This window comes from Xiphophorus maculatus, chromosome 3 (assembly GCF_002775205.1).
Source record: "Xiphophorus maculatus strain JP 163 A chromosome 3, X_maculatus-5.0-male, whole genome shotgun sequence".
Classification (NCBI taxonomy): domain Eukaryota; kingdom Metazoa; phylum Chordata; class Actinopteri; order Cyprinodontiformes; family Poeciliidae; genus Xiphophorus; species Xiphophorus maculatus.
The window spans coordinates 14,413,591-14,428,428 of NC_036445.1; the positions used below are offsets into that span (position 1 = coordinate 14,413,591).

General features: G+C 36.6%; 1 protein-coding gene across 2 annotated transcripts; it reads left to right on the forward strand.

The window, feature by feature from the left end:
* The first annotated feature begins 215 nt into the window (after positions 1-215).
* Positions 216-9,872, forward strand: LOC102234860 (FXYD domain-containing ion transport regulator 5-like). Of its 2 annotated transcripts, none has more exons than XM_005798420.3 (11): positions 216-322; positions 919-1,004; positions 2,226-2,271; positions 5,458-5,526; positions 6,740-6,859; positions 6,960-7,010; positions 7,510-7,554; positions 7,940-7,969; positions 8,057-8,131; positions 8,215-8,260; positions 9,490-9,872. In XM_005798420.3, the coding sequence occupies exons 2-11, from the start codon at positions 948-950 to the stop codon at positions 9,512-9,514; spliced, it is 564 nt and encodes a 187-aa protein (XP_005798477.1). In that variant the 5' UTR covers positions 216-322; positions 919-947; the 3' UTR covers positions 9,515-9,872. The 2 variants fall into 2 exon arrangements, with proteins under 2 accessions (XP_005798477.1, XP_023186478.1); XM_023330710.1 differs by having other exon boundaries at positions 247-319.
* Positions 9,873-14,838: the final 4,966 nt, after the last annotated feature.

A 14,838-nucleotide genomic window follows, 5' to 3' on the forward strand; every position in this document is an offset into this window, starting at 1 on the left:
GCAAAAAAAAAAAAAAGGATCTGTAAGGGATAAATAATTTTCACAATATGTTTACAGGTGGAGAATTATTATAGTTTAAGTTGACATTCTTATAAAGACTGGAAGTTTGTAAGCTGGGTACAAATTGCTCCCACTCTGAGGGACAAAGGCTGTGCTTTACTCATGTAGATGAATTGCAGCCTTTGTTTACTGTAACAGCCTATGTTTGTGCCTCTCAGTTGAGTAATGCAGTTGGATCACAATTACTACCTCTTTTCTTGTGAATGTCTTGTGATAGTGGCTTAACTATTTTGTCGGGGGGGAAAAGCAAGTAAACCAGGTGGTAAGAATGGCTTTAACCTTCATCTGATTATGATAAACTGGAAGAATGTATATTTGTACTATATTACCTTTGACTAAATAGTTTTTTCTAATAAACTCTGTTGATGTATCTAACTCCTATATGAAGAAAAGCAACAAAATGTAGGCAGAATTACTTCTATGAAAGCTTTCATAAAACTTTGTGCTCAAAGGCAGTCGCGTCTTGATGCCATGACGTTACAGGGGAGGATATACTACATTAACTATGTAGATCAATAAACTGTATAATTATGATGTTTATTTATCCTCATATTAATACATTTCCTCATTACAAGGATGTTTATTCCTTTTTGTGAGCTACTGATATTGACACTGGTAGTTCAGTTGAAAAGCGTTAATTAGAGAGGGTGGTTTGAAATGTGAAGAGAATCCACAATGCTGAGGGAAAACAGTACTGCACAAAGAGATGAGAGTAAAAGTGAAAAACCTGCTTCAGTGAGCAGATGGAAGAAGAGTGGGTGAGAGAGACAAAGTCTCTGGATGCGGAAGTGGTTGTGGTGAGCAACATGGGTGTGGCCTTTTTAACAGTTTTTTTTTTTTTTTTACCCGCCTGTCAAGAGGTCATTTTACAGAGGAAAGCACTGTGGATGATGAAGCTTTGGACCCATCCCTGGAACCAAACCCCTTTCAGGATGGACAATAAGGTAAGCATAATAGTCTAGATTAAAGACTAAATATCTAAATGCTCAGGGCTGATTTTGGGTGAAGCCGAGTCAAAAGAGACTGATGGGGGTTGACAGACAAATGGATGAACAGACAAACCAGAGAGTGAGGGAGAGAGCTAGATGTGACAAACAGGCAGGCGGGTCGGCCCAGGGGAAGCGAGAGACGCCTGTACAGCCCAGGGGATACAGGCCTCATCCTGACATATGCTCTGAAGTGAAATGAAGATTGGCACGACCTGCTAATCTTAGCTGTCAAAGCTCATGACGTACACGGATGCTCACCTGCCATGCTGTGTCCGTCCCAGGGGATGAGATGCCACCAGGATCGGTCAAAGATTGAAATTTCATTTTCTGAAGGGGAGGAGATTCAAAACTGGTCTCTGGCCTGGACCTCCACTTGTTACTAGTCCTGTTTTTTTTTTTGTTTGTTTGTTTGTTTTTTACCTGTTTGACAGACAAATGTAATGGAAAGCTTTTTTTTTTATTTCCAAGGCAGTATGTTGAGGGGGAGGAAGATGTCTACTCTCAGACTCAGGGTCTCCATTATGTTAAAAATATTTTCAACACATCTTGTGATGCCAACTTTTAATTGGTGACAGCTTTAAAACTACGATACAGTAATTCCTACGGTGCCACAAAGTGCAACAAGGATACATGTGGGAGGGTTGTGTACACAATATGTCTCCTCAGTCACTCCGTTTTGACAAACAAAAACAAGTTTCTCACAGTTTGATTTTAGAAGTAGGGATCTGTTTTCTCTCACACTGTTTAAAGAGTGTGAATAATGATGTTCAGGGACCAAGAGAGGAAGAGGAAGGAAGCATAAGTGGCCATGTGGTGCTGAGCTTAAAAGCCATGGCTTCCTGTCTGGTGAACAGTAACTGCACATCTTCTTCCAGTGTCATTGCAATCATCATTTAGACAGACCTTTCATTGGATGCTGGGCATATTCACATTATGCACATTGTCTTGCCGTTGAATGCTCAAAGTGACCAAAAGGTCAATTGAAAAAGGTTTTCTGTTTACACATGAATAAGTATTTTGTACCATTTCTTTTAAAATAATAGATCTCAGCTACCTGTTTAAAATTATACTTATATTTCTTATTTCTTGGATTATTCCTTCTAACATTCATCTTGCTTCACCTTCTTATGCCTTCTTTATGAATCATCATCTCTACAAAATGTCTGTTTCTTTCAGATTTACAAGGCTGCGCTGATATGTCTTCTGTTTGTCATGTCAGAAGGTGAGTGCAGAAATCCCCTGGGTACTAAATTTGCTTATGGTAAATTAATATGTGAACTGGGTTTGAAATGAAATGAACTGGATTCAATTACATGCAACAACCGTATTAAGCAACTGACTTTAAAATGTAGATTTCCATTTTGTTTAGCTTTGTATTGTTTTTACAGTTTTGAAAGTCTGAATAGTCAGTTTGATGTCATTTGTTAAAACAATGTCCATATATTTAGAGGTGTCACAAAACATGTTGCTCAGAAGATGAGACGTTACATTATATTGGGTTTTTGAGAACCAGACAAGATTTTATGATTGTTTTGGGGGGGAATCTACACATTTTTTATTCTTTTCAGAAATAACGATTTTGTAAACAATTCAACCTAAAAGCTAATTCTAAGTTTAGATCCACAGGTTAAAACGTAATTCATTTCTGATCTTAGTTTACCACCAAAGTACTCTGAACAACGTTCAATTTCCTCAAACCTGGACCTTACAGGCTTACTTTAAATCTGTTTAATTCTATTGCACTGTTATTTTTACACAATAAATGGATTTCAGTGGCCGAACTCTGAATATAGCTCATCTCATCCTCTTACACATTTTTATTAGTTTTTGAGAGAGCAAGCCAAGTCTAAATTTTTGATGGAGAATTTCTTATTCAGATTTTTAATTGCAGCTACTCTTAAAGAACTAAAAAAGTGGAGTTACTTTTTTATTAAATTGTGATTCTTTTAAAACACATCAAATGACAAAATCAACACTGTGGTGAAGACATCTGGGCTGTTATTTGAGCTAAATTTAGCTCTACCTGCAAATCCACAGCTGATCCAAGCCCGTACCTGCAGCTACTCCAAAGTAACAACAGAAAAAGGTTAAGGAAACATCAAAGCATATTCTGTATTTCGATGGCAAGGGCAAAGCCATTGGATAATATTATGTTTAGTACCAGGTAAAAATGATAACTAACATGTATCCTCATACCTCCCACTTGTAAAACAGTCTGAATTGCTCTTCTGCCTTGCGTGTTGGGGGAGTGTGGTACCTCTTTCCTGCACAACTTTGTGTATTGAGCTCCAAGAATAAAGGTCCTTTTATTTATTCCAAGGAGAGTTGTGCTTTGTTCATCATATAAAAAACAATGTTGTTTAGTTTAAAGTTCATCAAAAAAGTTAAATCCCATTCATGAACTTCCTTATTTCAACACATCCACACACTTCTCACAAATCACAAACTGTGTTTTAAAGGATCTACAATCAATGTAAAATATTTTAGTCCAGGTTTTAAGCGTTTTTTGTTGTTGTTGTTGTTGTTTCTGTTTGTCTCACTGTTAGGTGGTTCTAATGTCAACATGCCTTTAACTTGATTAAAGGCTCTCTCTTACTTCATCCAAAGTCAAACAGTTGATGTGCGGCCATGTGGTTGCGGAATGTCTGTATGCCCTTTCACACACGTGAAAGGTGTGTCCACAGGTGGTCTGCGGCACCTGGGGACACACCTCCCACTTCAGTATATCTCATAGCCATTAATTGGTATGGCATATAGGTAAATTATACGCTCATGGAGTGCGCCACACTTTTCTGTAGACAGCCTCCCCTGTGGAAAATGACTTTGCAGCTAGATTTCATAAATCTCAAACTTGGCTTTTTATTCACTGTGGAATTATTCAGTTCAGATTTCAGAAAGGCACTTTGTAATTAAAGATTATCAATTGCAAACCAGATTCCTTGAAAAAGTGTGAAATTGTTATTTAATGTAGTCCATAAAAGGAGTTTCAGATGCCACCTTAGCATAGAAGCTAATAGCAAGATGTGATTTCTCATTTTTACGAGTTGGTATCTTACATCGCGGTTCTCTGTGTCAAGTCACTGTAGGCTGGTTTAGAAGGGGAATCCATGAGGGTCTTAATTTTTTTGCACATTCTCAACAAATGCTCTTCTGAATACTCATTTGAGACTTAGTCAACACCTGATTGCTCAACTGGTTGTTATGACATGGGTTGCAATTAGCCATTGTGAAATTTCAGGGCATCAAATATTGACATCTCTTGCTATCTCTTTACACTCATAATATATAATCATACACTTAAATCACTTGTAACTTTAAAAGCTAAGTGACATGTTTTTGTCAAAATGCATATGTGATAAACATTTGATTTGAAGGGTCCTGATATTGTCTTGCATTATTCTCTACATTAGCATTAGCTATGTTTATTACCCCTAGCATTGGGTTGCTTAAACAAGCCATCATATTCCACAGACTGAGTTGCATAATTGCCATTTATGTTGGGCTGTTTTATTCAAAATTCCTAATCTATTACTGTAAGCTCAGACTCTGTGTGAAGGTGAATAAATAATTCAGTGAACCACATAAATGAAGCTGGTGTTACTGGTGGAAACAATGTCCCAAAAAAGCAAGGACATATGATTTTTAATTCCTCTTGAGACCAGAATTGCAGTCAGGCCAACTTCCCTGGAGGCCTGGAAAAAATTGTTCCATATTCTAAATGGTAATCCATCATGTTAGAAGGCTGATGTGTAGATCAGAAATAATTAAACTATAAATTGGGATTATATATCAAAAAAGAAGATTAAATATTCAGAAGTGTGACAATGCTGCAAGTCTACATTTACACAGTTAGCAGGACTAAAACAGCTGAAACTGAAACTGCAAGAGAAATTTACGGAAACTGTTGAGACAATGCTCTTCAACTACTCATGATTGCATACAAACTGCTCATTAAAAACATTCAAACACATTTTTAAATATTAAATTACACATTTAATCCAGCCAGTTTTTACCAGTTCATGTAATTAGTCAAAATCAATGCACTGCCCCCACAAAGCAGAAGTTTTGTGTAACTTAATTACTAATTGGAAGGTGCTGAGTGAGCACACAGACAATGGGCCGCTCTGTCCCGTGGTCTCACTCAACAATCTGACTCTGTTGTATTTGGAGGTTGCCTCACAGCCCCATTCACTGACAGGACTGCCACTGTGACATGCTCAGTGGATCTGCAGGGCTCCCTCTACTTCATATTCTGAAGTTTGGCCTCAGCCAAGAAATACGTGACAGTTTGTTAGAGAAACTCATAAACAACACTGGGCTTTGTTCTTCCTGTGAAAGTCCACTGTTTCATCTGACTCCATTTTTTTTTCTGTTTGGTGATTAAAAATGCATTTATTTCTCTCCACAGTGTCATGGGCCCAGAGTCAAACTCCCTCAGATCAAAGAATGTCTCCCACCAAACCTACGACTCCCACTGGTAAGACACTTCCTTCTGGCTGTCTCTATCTACAGCACCCTCCACAGTTTTTGATACCCCTGATTTAAGACATACTACAATGTTTCAAAAATCATTTTCTCAAGCAGATTTGCCGACCCCGAGATGTCAGTCTTTGCTGCAGCTCTCTAAGCAAGTTTAGAAAGGAGCTACTTTCTTGCAACCATTTTCTGACTAATGACAATAAACACATCTACTGTTTGCCCTAATTGAATGGCATTTTTTTTCTTGTGTTTTCAAATGTTTAGGGTGTATAAAGTAAAGTATAAAATAAATAAATCCAAAGCTTATGTTTATTTTGTGGTTGTTGTTCAGGGTGTCATTACAGTGCCTTACAAACCCCCCCTGATATTTCTTAAAATGTTCCTTATTTTGACTCATGAGAACTAGAAACTTCAATGTGTTTCATTGGGATTTGATTTTACAAACCAAAGAAATTCTGGTATTTAAAACAAACAGCTCACCAACTTTCTTTCCAGAGTTTCTCCTTGATGTTCTTTGTATAAACTTGATAATTTTATGCAGATTTGGCAGTTTTTTAGTGCATGTATAATGAAGGCTCGTACAATGGCTAAAGTACAGGAATTAGTGACGCTTTGCCACATTTTCAGTATGCACACTGAGAAAGATCCTAAATGAAATGTTTCATCACGTTAGAAATGTCTAACATGAATATGTGACTCTAGCATAAAATATGAGATCTGTTCAAAGTTTTTGACCCCAGTGTGTTGGAGCAAAGGCAAAAGAGGAAGTTGATGTTATGTGCTTATGTAAATCCTGGACCAAATTTTATGTGGCTTATAGACTCCTGCAGCATGATTTCCATAGGTATCACTACAACAGGTTATCCATGATCTTAGCCATTCATTTCTTACCACATGTACTCCAAATGAACCTGATATACCTACGGCATCCTACTGTTGAGTCTTGCTGTCAAAGTAGCCTAAACGCATCACCATCTAGTTGAAAATATGCTACAAAAATCATGTGTATTCTATGTATTTCTACAATATATTATTAGATTATAACTTAATAGTGTTCAAAAGTTTATTTTCCTCAGTGACAACAATATGCTTCTGTAGATCACTCAGTGTACTTAGTTTTTTGAAGAATTATCTATTCACTCTATTTATGTAATTAAAGCTTCTGTGTTTCATTTAACATTCTCAGTTGATTTTTCTGTGTGTGCCACCAGGAAACAGAACCACCATAAATGTTGAGACCACCCCGAAAAATCTCTCAGAGAAAAGCCCATCTGGGCACAACACCCAGAACACTTCAGTCAGCTCCACCGTATCCGCAACAAGAACAACAGGTAGCACAGCGAGTGGCGTGCCATTCAAATTATATGCAACATTTAGGACTCTTGCCTAAACTGATGTTTTTTTTTTGTTCCATGTTCGTATTCCTTTTAGCTTTCATTCAGAAGGCAACAGAGCTTCAAACAAAGCCCACATCTGCTACAGGTATCCCACTTCTTCAACTTTGAACAGTTGGTGGAGCCATTGAGTTTGCTGACAAACTGAGACCGCAACAAATTTAAATAAGCAATTGCAATTTCCTTTGCAAATACAGTAGTTGTTTTGTTTTTTTTTTTCACAATGCTGGACTCACTGGCTGGAATAAAGAATTGCAGTAACAAATACTGAAAGGATGAAAAGCCTTCTGTATAAGTTTCATGTGAAACTCATTTCACTGATATATTGAAACATTCAATTAAAAATGAAGTTAGACATGAGGACGTATCTAGAGTCTTGGGTGAAGTAATGATGCATTGATGTTGCGAGCATGAGGCATCAACAAATCTTGGAGGAAGAAAAAATGCAATGGTTAAAATTAAGCCAGTAAAGTATAAAAAGGATATTATAAATATTAGACTCTATGAATAATAAATAGAAATGGGAGTTGATTTTAAAAAGTCAAATGATGTAATGTTTTTTTCCATTTTGTTTCCACCTTGCACAGTGTCATCGACAGAGAAAACTACGGCCAAAAACAAAACTGTCTGGGGTGACTAAATTTCCTTCCTACAACACAATTACCCATGAATGCCATGGGTATTGTAATTGTCTTAACATCCCTTGGCTTGCTGACACTATCACAATTCCCTGCCTCCTAAGCAAAACCCACCCTGTTGCCTAAAGATTCATTCTTGCTTGTACTTTATGTAAAATGAGATATTTATGCCCTTACACTGCTTCAGTTTACCAAAGATGAGATTTACAACATGTCACCTGACCCAGCAGATCTATCATGGCATTGCTAACAGTTGCTCCCCATTGATGTTCTGCTTTTTTGTTGCTGTTGTTGCTGTCAATGCGTACTGTTCAGCACTATAACTGACTTCACTCAATCCTGAATAGATCCTTCTTCTCTTTCCTTTTGTGTCATATAGATCCAAAGTGGGATGAACCTTTCACCTATAGTAAGGAAGCTCTTTTCTGTATCTTTTTTTCTGAAAGTACTTAGCGTCTGTATGAGAGGGGCTTTAACATATATGTCACTTGTTTAGATTATCAATCTCTGCGATACGCTGGCCTGATCATTGCCAGTGTGCTCTTCGTTATGGGAATTATGATCATTGGCTGTAAGTTTGATTTTTTTTATATGTAATAATCCCCATTTACAGTCAAGAAGCTTTCTTAATACTTTGCTTATTTTTGACTACAGGTGGCAAGGTCTGCCGGCTGCCCAAGTGTCACAAGAGGTCATCGAAGTTAGTATTTGTACCAGCAACCTCTACTTGGAGCTAGTTAAAACTCATTTGCATCTGTAAAACTCCTTTCCAAGTGTGGTAAAATCACAAAAAGAGCAGCCACAAATTAGTCTAAGCATGTTAAAAGATAAGATTCTTAAATAATATACGGCTTTACAACATTTACTTCAACATTTGTGACAAAAACTGTAGAACATAAGCTCATAAAATCAATCAAATCAGAAAACCAGCATGCAGCAGCTAACTTATTTTCACAGGTAAACTTATGTACATTATATAACATATGTCATTATTTTGTCTTTAGCCTGTAGTTGTCAATCACTTTATCAAGTCCAGAGGGCTTCAAAACACTATATTCAGTCATTCACCCATTTATTCACACGTTCACCTGCTACTGGATTGTAGTCAAGACTGTCCTGGTAAGCTGTTGTTTTTAAGAGAAGCACAGTCTCACTGTGCATCCAGTCATGGAAGGAATGAGTCTGTGGCTTAACCAACAGACGATAAACTGTCAATGCTGGTAGGACAAGAAATTATAGTGCTCTTCTTAACTGATGGCCAACTGTAAGGGCCTTGAGCTTTTAACCAATTCAAAAATCTACACCTATGTTGGAGAAAGCCTATATTAAGAAATGTACCCAGCCTTCCGAACAATAACACTTAGACGTTGGCATGTTTAATTTGTAACTATGCATATGCTAAAACATCACAATGAGTCACTTTAGGTTTTGTAAAAAGATGTCCAAGTTGAGAAAAAAAAATCCATGGGCTTAGACCTACAAAAACAAAAACAGTAAGAGAGACTAAGCTGATATGTTAATTTAGTTTGTAATGCAAATATTGAACTGTGGAAGTAGTATGATGGAAAAACAGTTTTGAGGAACTATCTTTAATATCTTGGTACAGCTATTACCAGCTCATAAGTACTTCTCACATATAATGATTAAATAATTAATTGGTGAAATAAATTAAATGGCTAATTATTTGCATACTATATTTTATTTATGTCACAAGCTTTCATTCTAGACAACAGTTCAACAGAATGCAGCAAAGAGCTCTGTGATGATTTATGCATCAAAAGGGTTCTGATTAAACTGTTCAGTGACCAAAACACAATAACTTGCCCACTGCAAATAACTTTGTTTATGTTATTCAATAAATGTCGGTACTTGCTGTAAATGGTGCTCCAATAATTTTTTGTTCACAGAGTATTTGTATTTATTTTTCAGATCATACCGTGTTGTCCAAGGATAAGAAGATGTGCAAGCAATGGCAGCCATGGAAAGTTTCAAGAAATTACAAACGACTTAGTCCGTCAGAGAGAAAAACACTTCACTAACACCTGGCAACGCGTTTGTGTGCAGACTGACAGGCTAATTTTACTGCTTGGTAACTGTGGTGGAAGTTTGAGCAAACAAATATTGACTCATGCTGATAAATGGAAAGCCTGGGATCTGTTTTCATGTCTATAAAATAAACTGTACTGGAAATTAAATTGTCCTGAACAAGATCACTGACTTTAATTACATCAAATTGTATGAAACAAATTTTTGTAAAAAAATAAAAAAAAGTCAATCACTAAAGGTCATGAATAAACATATTTGTACACCGAGGAATCTTACATTTTTTTCACATACGAGAATTAAAACTGAAGCTGGGCAGTCCTGCAAACTCCAAAAAAACAAAAACACCAAAACGTTAAGCAAGTGTGTCCAAGCCTCTTATAGGTTGTGTGTTTGTGAGAAAAGCCCTAGAATAAAGAGAATCTGATGACAGAATAACTTTGTATCCATATGGTAACTCAGTTATGCAAACACATAGACAGCAAGTAGGTTTTCTAGCATATTTAATGTCAAAATAGGCAAAAATCCAGAGTTCATTTATCTTTTTATATGTACAGCAGTTTCCCCATTCTAATTACTGAAAGAACAAACAAAAGTGTCTGTAGCTGTGCAAAAATGATTATGGTATTCTTGGCTGATAATACATCAATTACAGGCTCTGGAAATTAAATGCATACCCCAGTAAATGTCTTTGGCATAGAAATACATATAAAAAAGTGCATATACAAATACAATTATTTAACATGAAGTTCAAATTTAAACTTATTGCTGTGATATAACACTAATACATATTTAAGACAGGACTTACTCTCTAATCATGGGAATTCCTTACAAAAGACCCTTTAAACCATTTTTTCTTAGAAAAAAAAATGGACACGTATCACCCAGTAAATATATACAATTTAAATTTAACTCCTTATGACCTGCATGCTTTTATCACTTGAGCATATCCTAATTGTATAAACTAATGCTTCATAACATTATTTAAAAATCAATTACTACTGATTGCGTTTTGAAACCTTGTTCTTCCAGATAAACTGTGGCAGTCATAACGGGTTAAATTTAATGCACAAGACATTTTTAGATGACAGATGTTTACTTGTAAAATAATGATAAAAAGCTTAAATGCTACACATATTGCATTTTGTTACATAAGTAGTGTCACAACAAAGAGGCTCTCCAATGAGTTAATATCAGAGAGGCATTTGGTAGCAAGTGTATAGAAACATTCTTCTACATTTTAGGGAAATAAAATGTGAAGAAAATACCCTTGTATCATATAAAACAATCAGGAAATAAAATTATGCTTAGCAAAAAAATGAAATGTTCTGTACTCCAGTTTATGCTATGCCTCAATAAAATGCTGACACATTAAAGGCTAGTCAGAAATAAATGACGCAGGCGTGTTCAGATATAGGAAGTTAGAACCAATCGGATAATTTGTTTTATACCAATTCATAAGCATCTTTTCTTAAGCTGATGCCTAACACCAGATACATTTTTACAGTTTTTTTTAATACGCAGTGTTCTTGTTGACACAATTTATTAGAAATAAATAGATTTTTTGAGTCAACACATTTTTAAGTATTTGTTTCAAAGGGTTTTGGGGTTGTCCCACTTCATCTGAAACATTTTCTGACAGAAAGCTTTCCTGCATATAGTGTAATTGATGTCATGTGAGTGAATCCAGCACCCCTTCATCAAGAAAAATAAAAAAATAAAATAAAAATAATTAATCGTAATTCCCAAATCATCCCACCTTAAGTTTTCTACCCTCCCTCTCAGCAACCTTTCTGCTCCCAGTGCAGGAATTGCACTCTGCAGGTTTCTGAAAGCTATTTACAATCTACATGACTTAACAGAAACTTTGCAAAAACAAAGAAGGGAGGGAACTAAACATTATTTATGACGGCTGATTATTTTACAGCTGAAAGGTGTGCTCAGCTGGTGTATCCACTTATTTTTACTTTGCGCCTTGGAAAAAAAGATGAAGAGCCGGTTTTGCCTTCACAGTGCCTCCCGTTGGGCCAGGAACAGAGGATGTCAGACAAGTGAATGAGAAAGTAAGTGAGCATTCAGCTGGCTTAGCGCGGATTAGCATGGTTTGTCTCACTCAACGACCATTTCACAGACAGGCCTGTTCCACACGCACCAAATCAAAACACAATTACAGTTTTCTCTGCTTAAGTGGTCAATCATTTTATGCTTTTGAAAAAAAAAAGGGGAGGTTTGGCTGAGCTAAATCATTAATTTTAACAAAAAGAAGCTGCAAGCCACACGTTCCTCTTTTAAATTGGATTCTTCAAACAGAATCCAATTAAAAAAAAGGTTTGAATGCTTTCCAAAAAAACCCCCAACTAAATGGAGAACAAACAGCTGGGATCCAGAGAAAATGGTGCACTACAGCAAAAAGAGAAAAAAAGTCATACTGCATAGGTTAGATATGTTTATGGGGATGTGTGAGAGAGTGGACAGTGATAAGCAGGCTGAGGTGCAAATGAGTTCAGGTGTCCTGAGTCAGTGGGAGATAACGGCCTGTTCTCCTCACTTGGCTTTACGGTGCAGAGCTGCTGCGCTGCCAGGAACTAGATGGTTTCTTTCTCGTTCTGCTCAGTGGGTACAGAGTAAATCCTGAAAAACAGGTGGCAGACAGAATAAGGTGAGACTAATGCATCTAAATGAATTAGCAAATAATTTAAAAGTTAATGTAGTGGTGTAATGTCAGTTTAAAAAAAAGGAAAAACTTTAGATTTCTTAAACAGATATTTCAAGTGTTTATAGGTGATCATCTCATTCAGCTGTAAAAGGCTGAAATGAACTCTTACGTACACACACAAAAAAATATATTTTACATGCAGAAATGTTCTCCAATCATTGGGAAAGGGTGCTGACTTGACAGTTGTCCAGCAGACAGTCACTGGCACTTTATACAAGGAAAGTCATTTCTAAATAAATTGGCTGATCAGAGCACTGTATCCAAGCATGTAAATGGGAACCATAGTGGAGAGAAAAAGTATGACGTAAAAAGGTGCACAAGAGGCTAAGATAACCTAAGTTTTGAGAAATAAAGGGAAATCAAGAGTTTGGGGCAGATGCACAAAGTATGGCCGATTTCAGTGCTTCAAGAACAACCACAAAGATACATCCATGATGTATTTAGAAGAAATGCTAGAACAAGCATTTTTTATGTCAAGCCATTTCTGAACCAGGAAAAATGTTGGAAGCCTGCAGTGGTAAAGTAAAGTAAAAAAAAAATAAATAAACAAAGAGGACTGAACTGTTCTTTGGTCTAAAGTATTACAGACTGCATTTAATTTGAGGATCATGATCCCAGACTGCAAAAGAATAATGGTGTAAAAAACCAACCATCCAAGTACCAATTTCTGCTTTAATGACATCACTAAGATTAAGCTGTGAAAGACATTAACACATTTTTTCTAATCTTGACTGATTTTGAAAAGAATGGGTGACAAAAGAAAAGTCTGCTTGAGGGAACAGAAACAAACAGATCAACAATATATTGATTGGGCTGAACTGTGTAAACAAGCATTACAAATGAATTATAAATAGTTTAATGCTATATTGAAACTTCATTCAGGAATGTCAAATTGTTGAATGAATTCTCATTACCTTTATGTTCAACATGAGAATGATTATTTCAGTAAGACCCTTTGTTTTATTTAGTTTTAGTAAAAATATTTTTTCCAGATATCCCTTTATTTTTAATCACTGTGACTGTAATAAGTTAGTTGATGATGTGTTTTATGCCTGGTGCTGTTGTGCACTTATGCTCATAGCGATTCAGTTACAAAAAGTTTTATTAGTTGGTTCACATCCTCTCTCTTCATCTGTTTGCAGCTGGGTTGTGACTTCTTTATCCAGTCACATTAGCCGACTGGGTACTGATCCACCCAAAAAATGCAATCATGTTTGTCTGATTGCTACCAAAGTTGGGTCAAACTCCAGTCTTCCTCTCATTTCGCACAAACAAATTTGGTGCCAATTCGCTCCCCTGACAACTGACCATAGCAAGTGCAGACTTTACCTGACTGTGGCCCCGGCTTTATAGTCTGCTAACCCACTTGACCAAAACCTGTGGTATGTAATCCAGAGGACGATACAAAATGCCAAACCCATCAACACATATGCTAAATTCTGCTGTTAAACACCTGAGAGCCACAGGCAGATCAAGTCCTGATCAGTTAGTCAAACACAAGAGTGACTGTACTGCCAAGAATATGGAAATATTTTTATTAGCCAGTTGTTTCTTTATTAAAATCATTTTAATTGTTTTTATGTACAATTTATGATGAAGCTAAATTTGACGCTTTCATTAGCTGCAAGATAAACAAAATTAATTCAATAAACTGAACAAAATCAATGTGTAATTGATTTATTCAATTACACAAAAGTGATAAAGATAACTTTTTTAAAAAGCTAAACTTTTAAATGATATCCTAATTCATTGTGATGCTATGTTAGGCAACTAGGTTCTTTTTCAGTGATAACTTTAACAACAGAAGGAACATCCATAAACAGCAGAACAGCAAGAAAAAAAAATTCAATTGCATGGCTTCCTCATTAAGCTGGGTTCTAACAGGTGCATGGTTGCTGCGTTACCTCAAAAACACCGCTCATCCCCCAGGTGGGTCTTATAAACCTGACTGAAAACTGTTGATCCAACAAGCCATAGGTTGCTGCGTGATTAAGCCTCTTTTCAACAGAGCGATCATTCAGTGCCAAACACCGCTGGAGCTGGCTGCAGCTCCGCGAGGCAGTGACTAATCCTGCACAAGAATTTAACCCTAGGATGCACAACAACTTAGGTGTCATTACTGTAGCAGCTTTTCTTCTGCCACCTGATTGTGAACTCCATAACACCCCATAACCTTGCGACCCTCCATCATGCAATTTATCCATCACCTCCTGAACAAAAGAAACTGATTAGTTTGCAAGATTTCTCAAAATTCAAATTACAGTAAAGCAGAGGCCAAATGCTAAGAGCAAAACAACCTAAACCAGTTATGCAGAGTCTCAGCAGTTGTTGTCAAGATGCCAAGAACATGTTTATTGGGTTGGTTAATTTTTCAAGTTCAGTTGCCTCCTTGTGACTCGGTGAATGAGGTAAGCTTTGGGACAGGTTGAGTCCTGTCCCTTTGGGTCATACTTTCCCAGTGGCACCGACAAAGCCATTGTTTGACAGATAGTTGGGGAGTGTTCATAGTGACTCTAGAG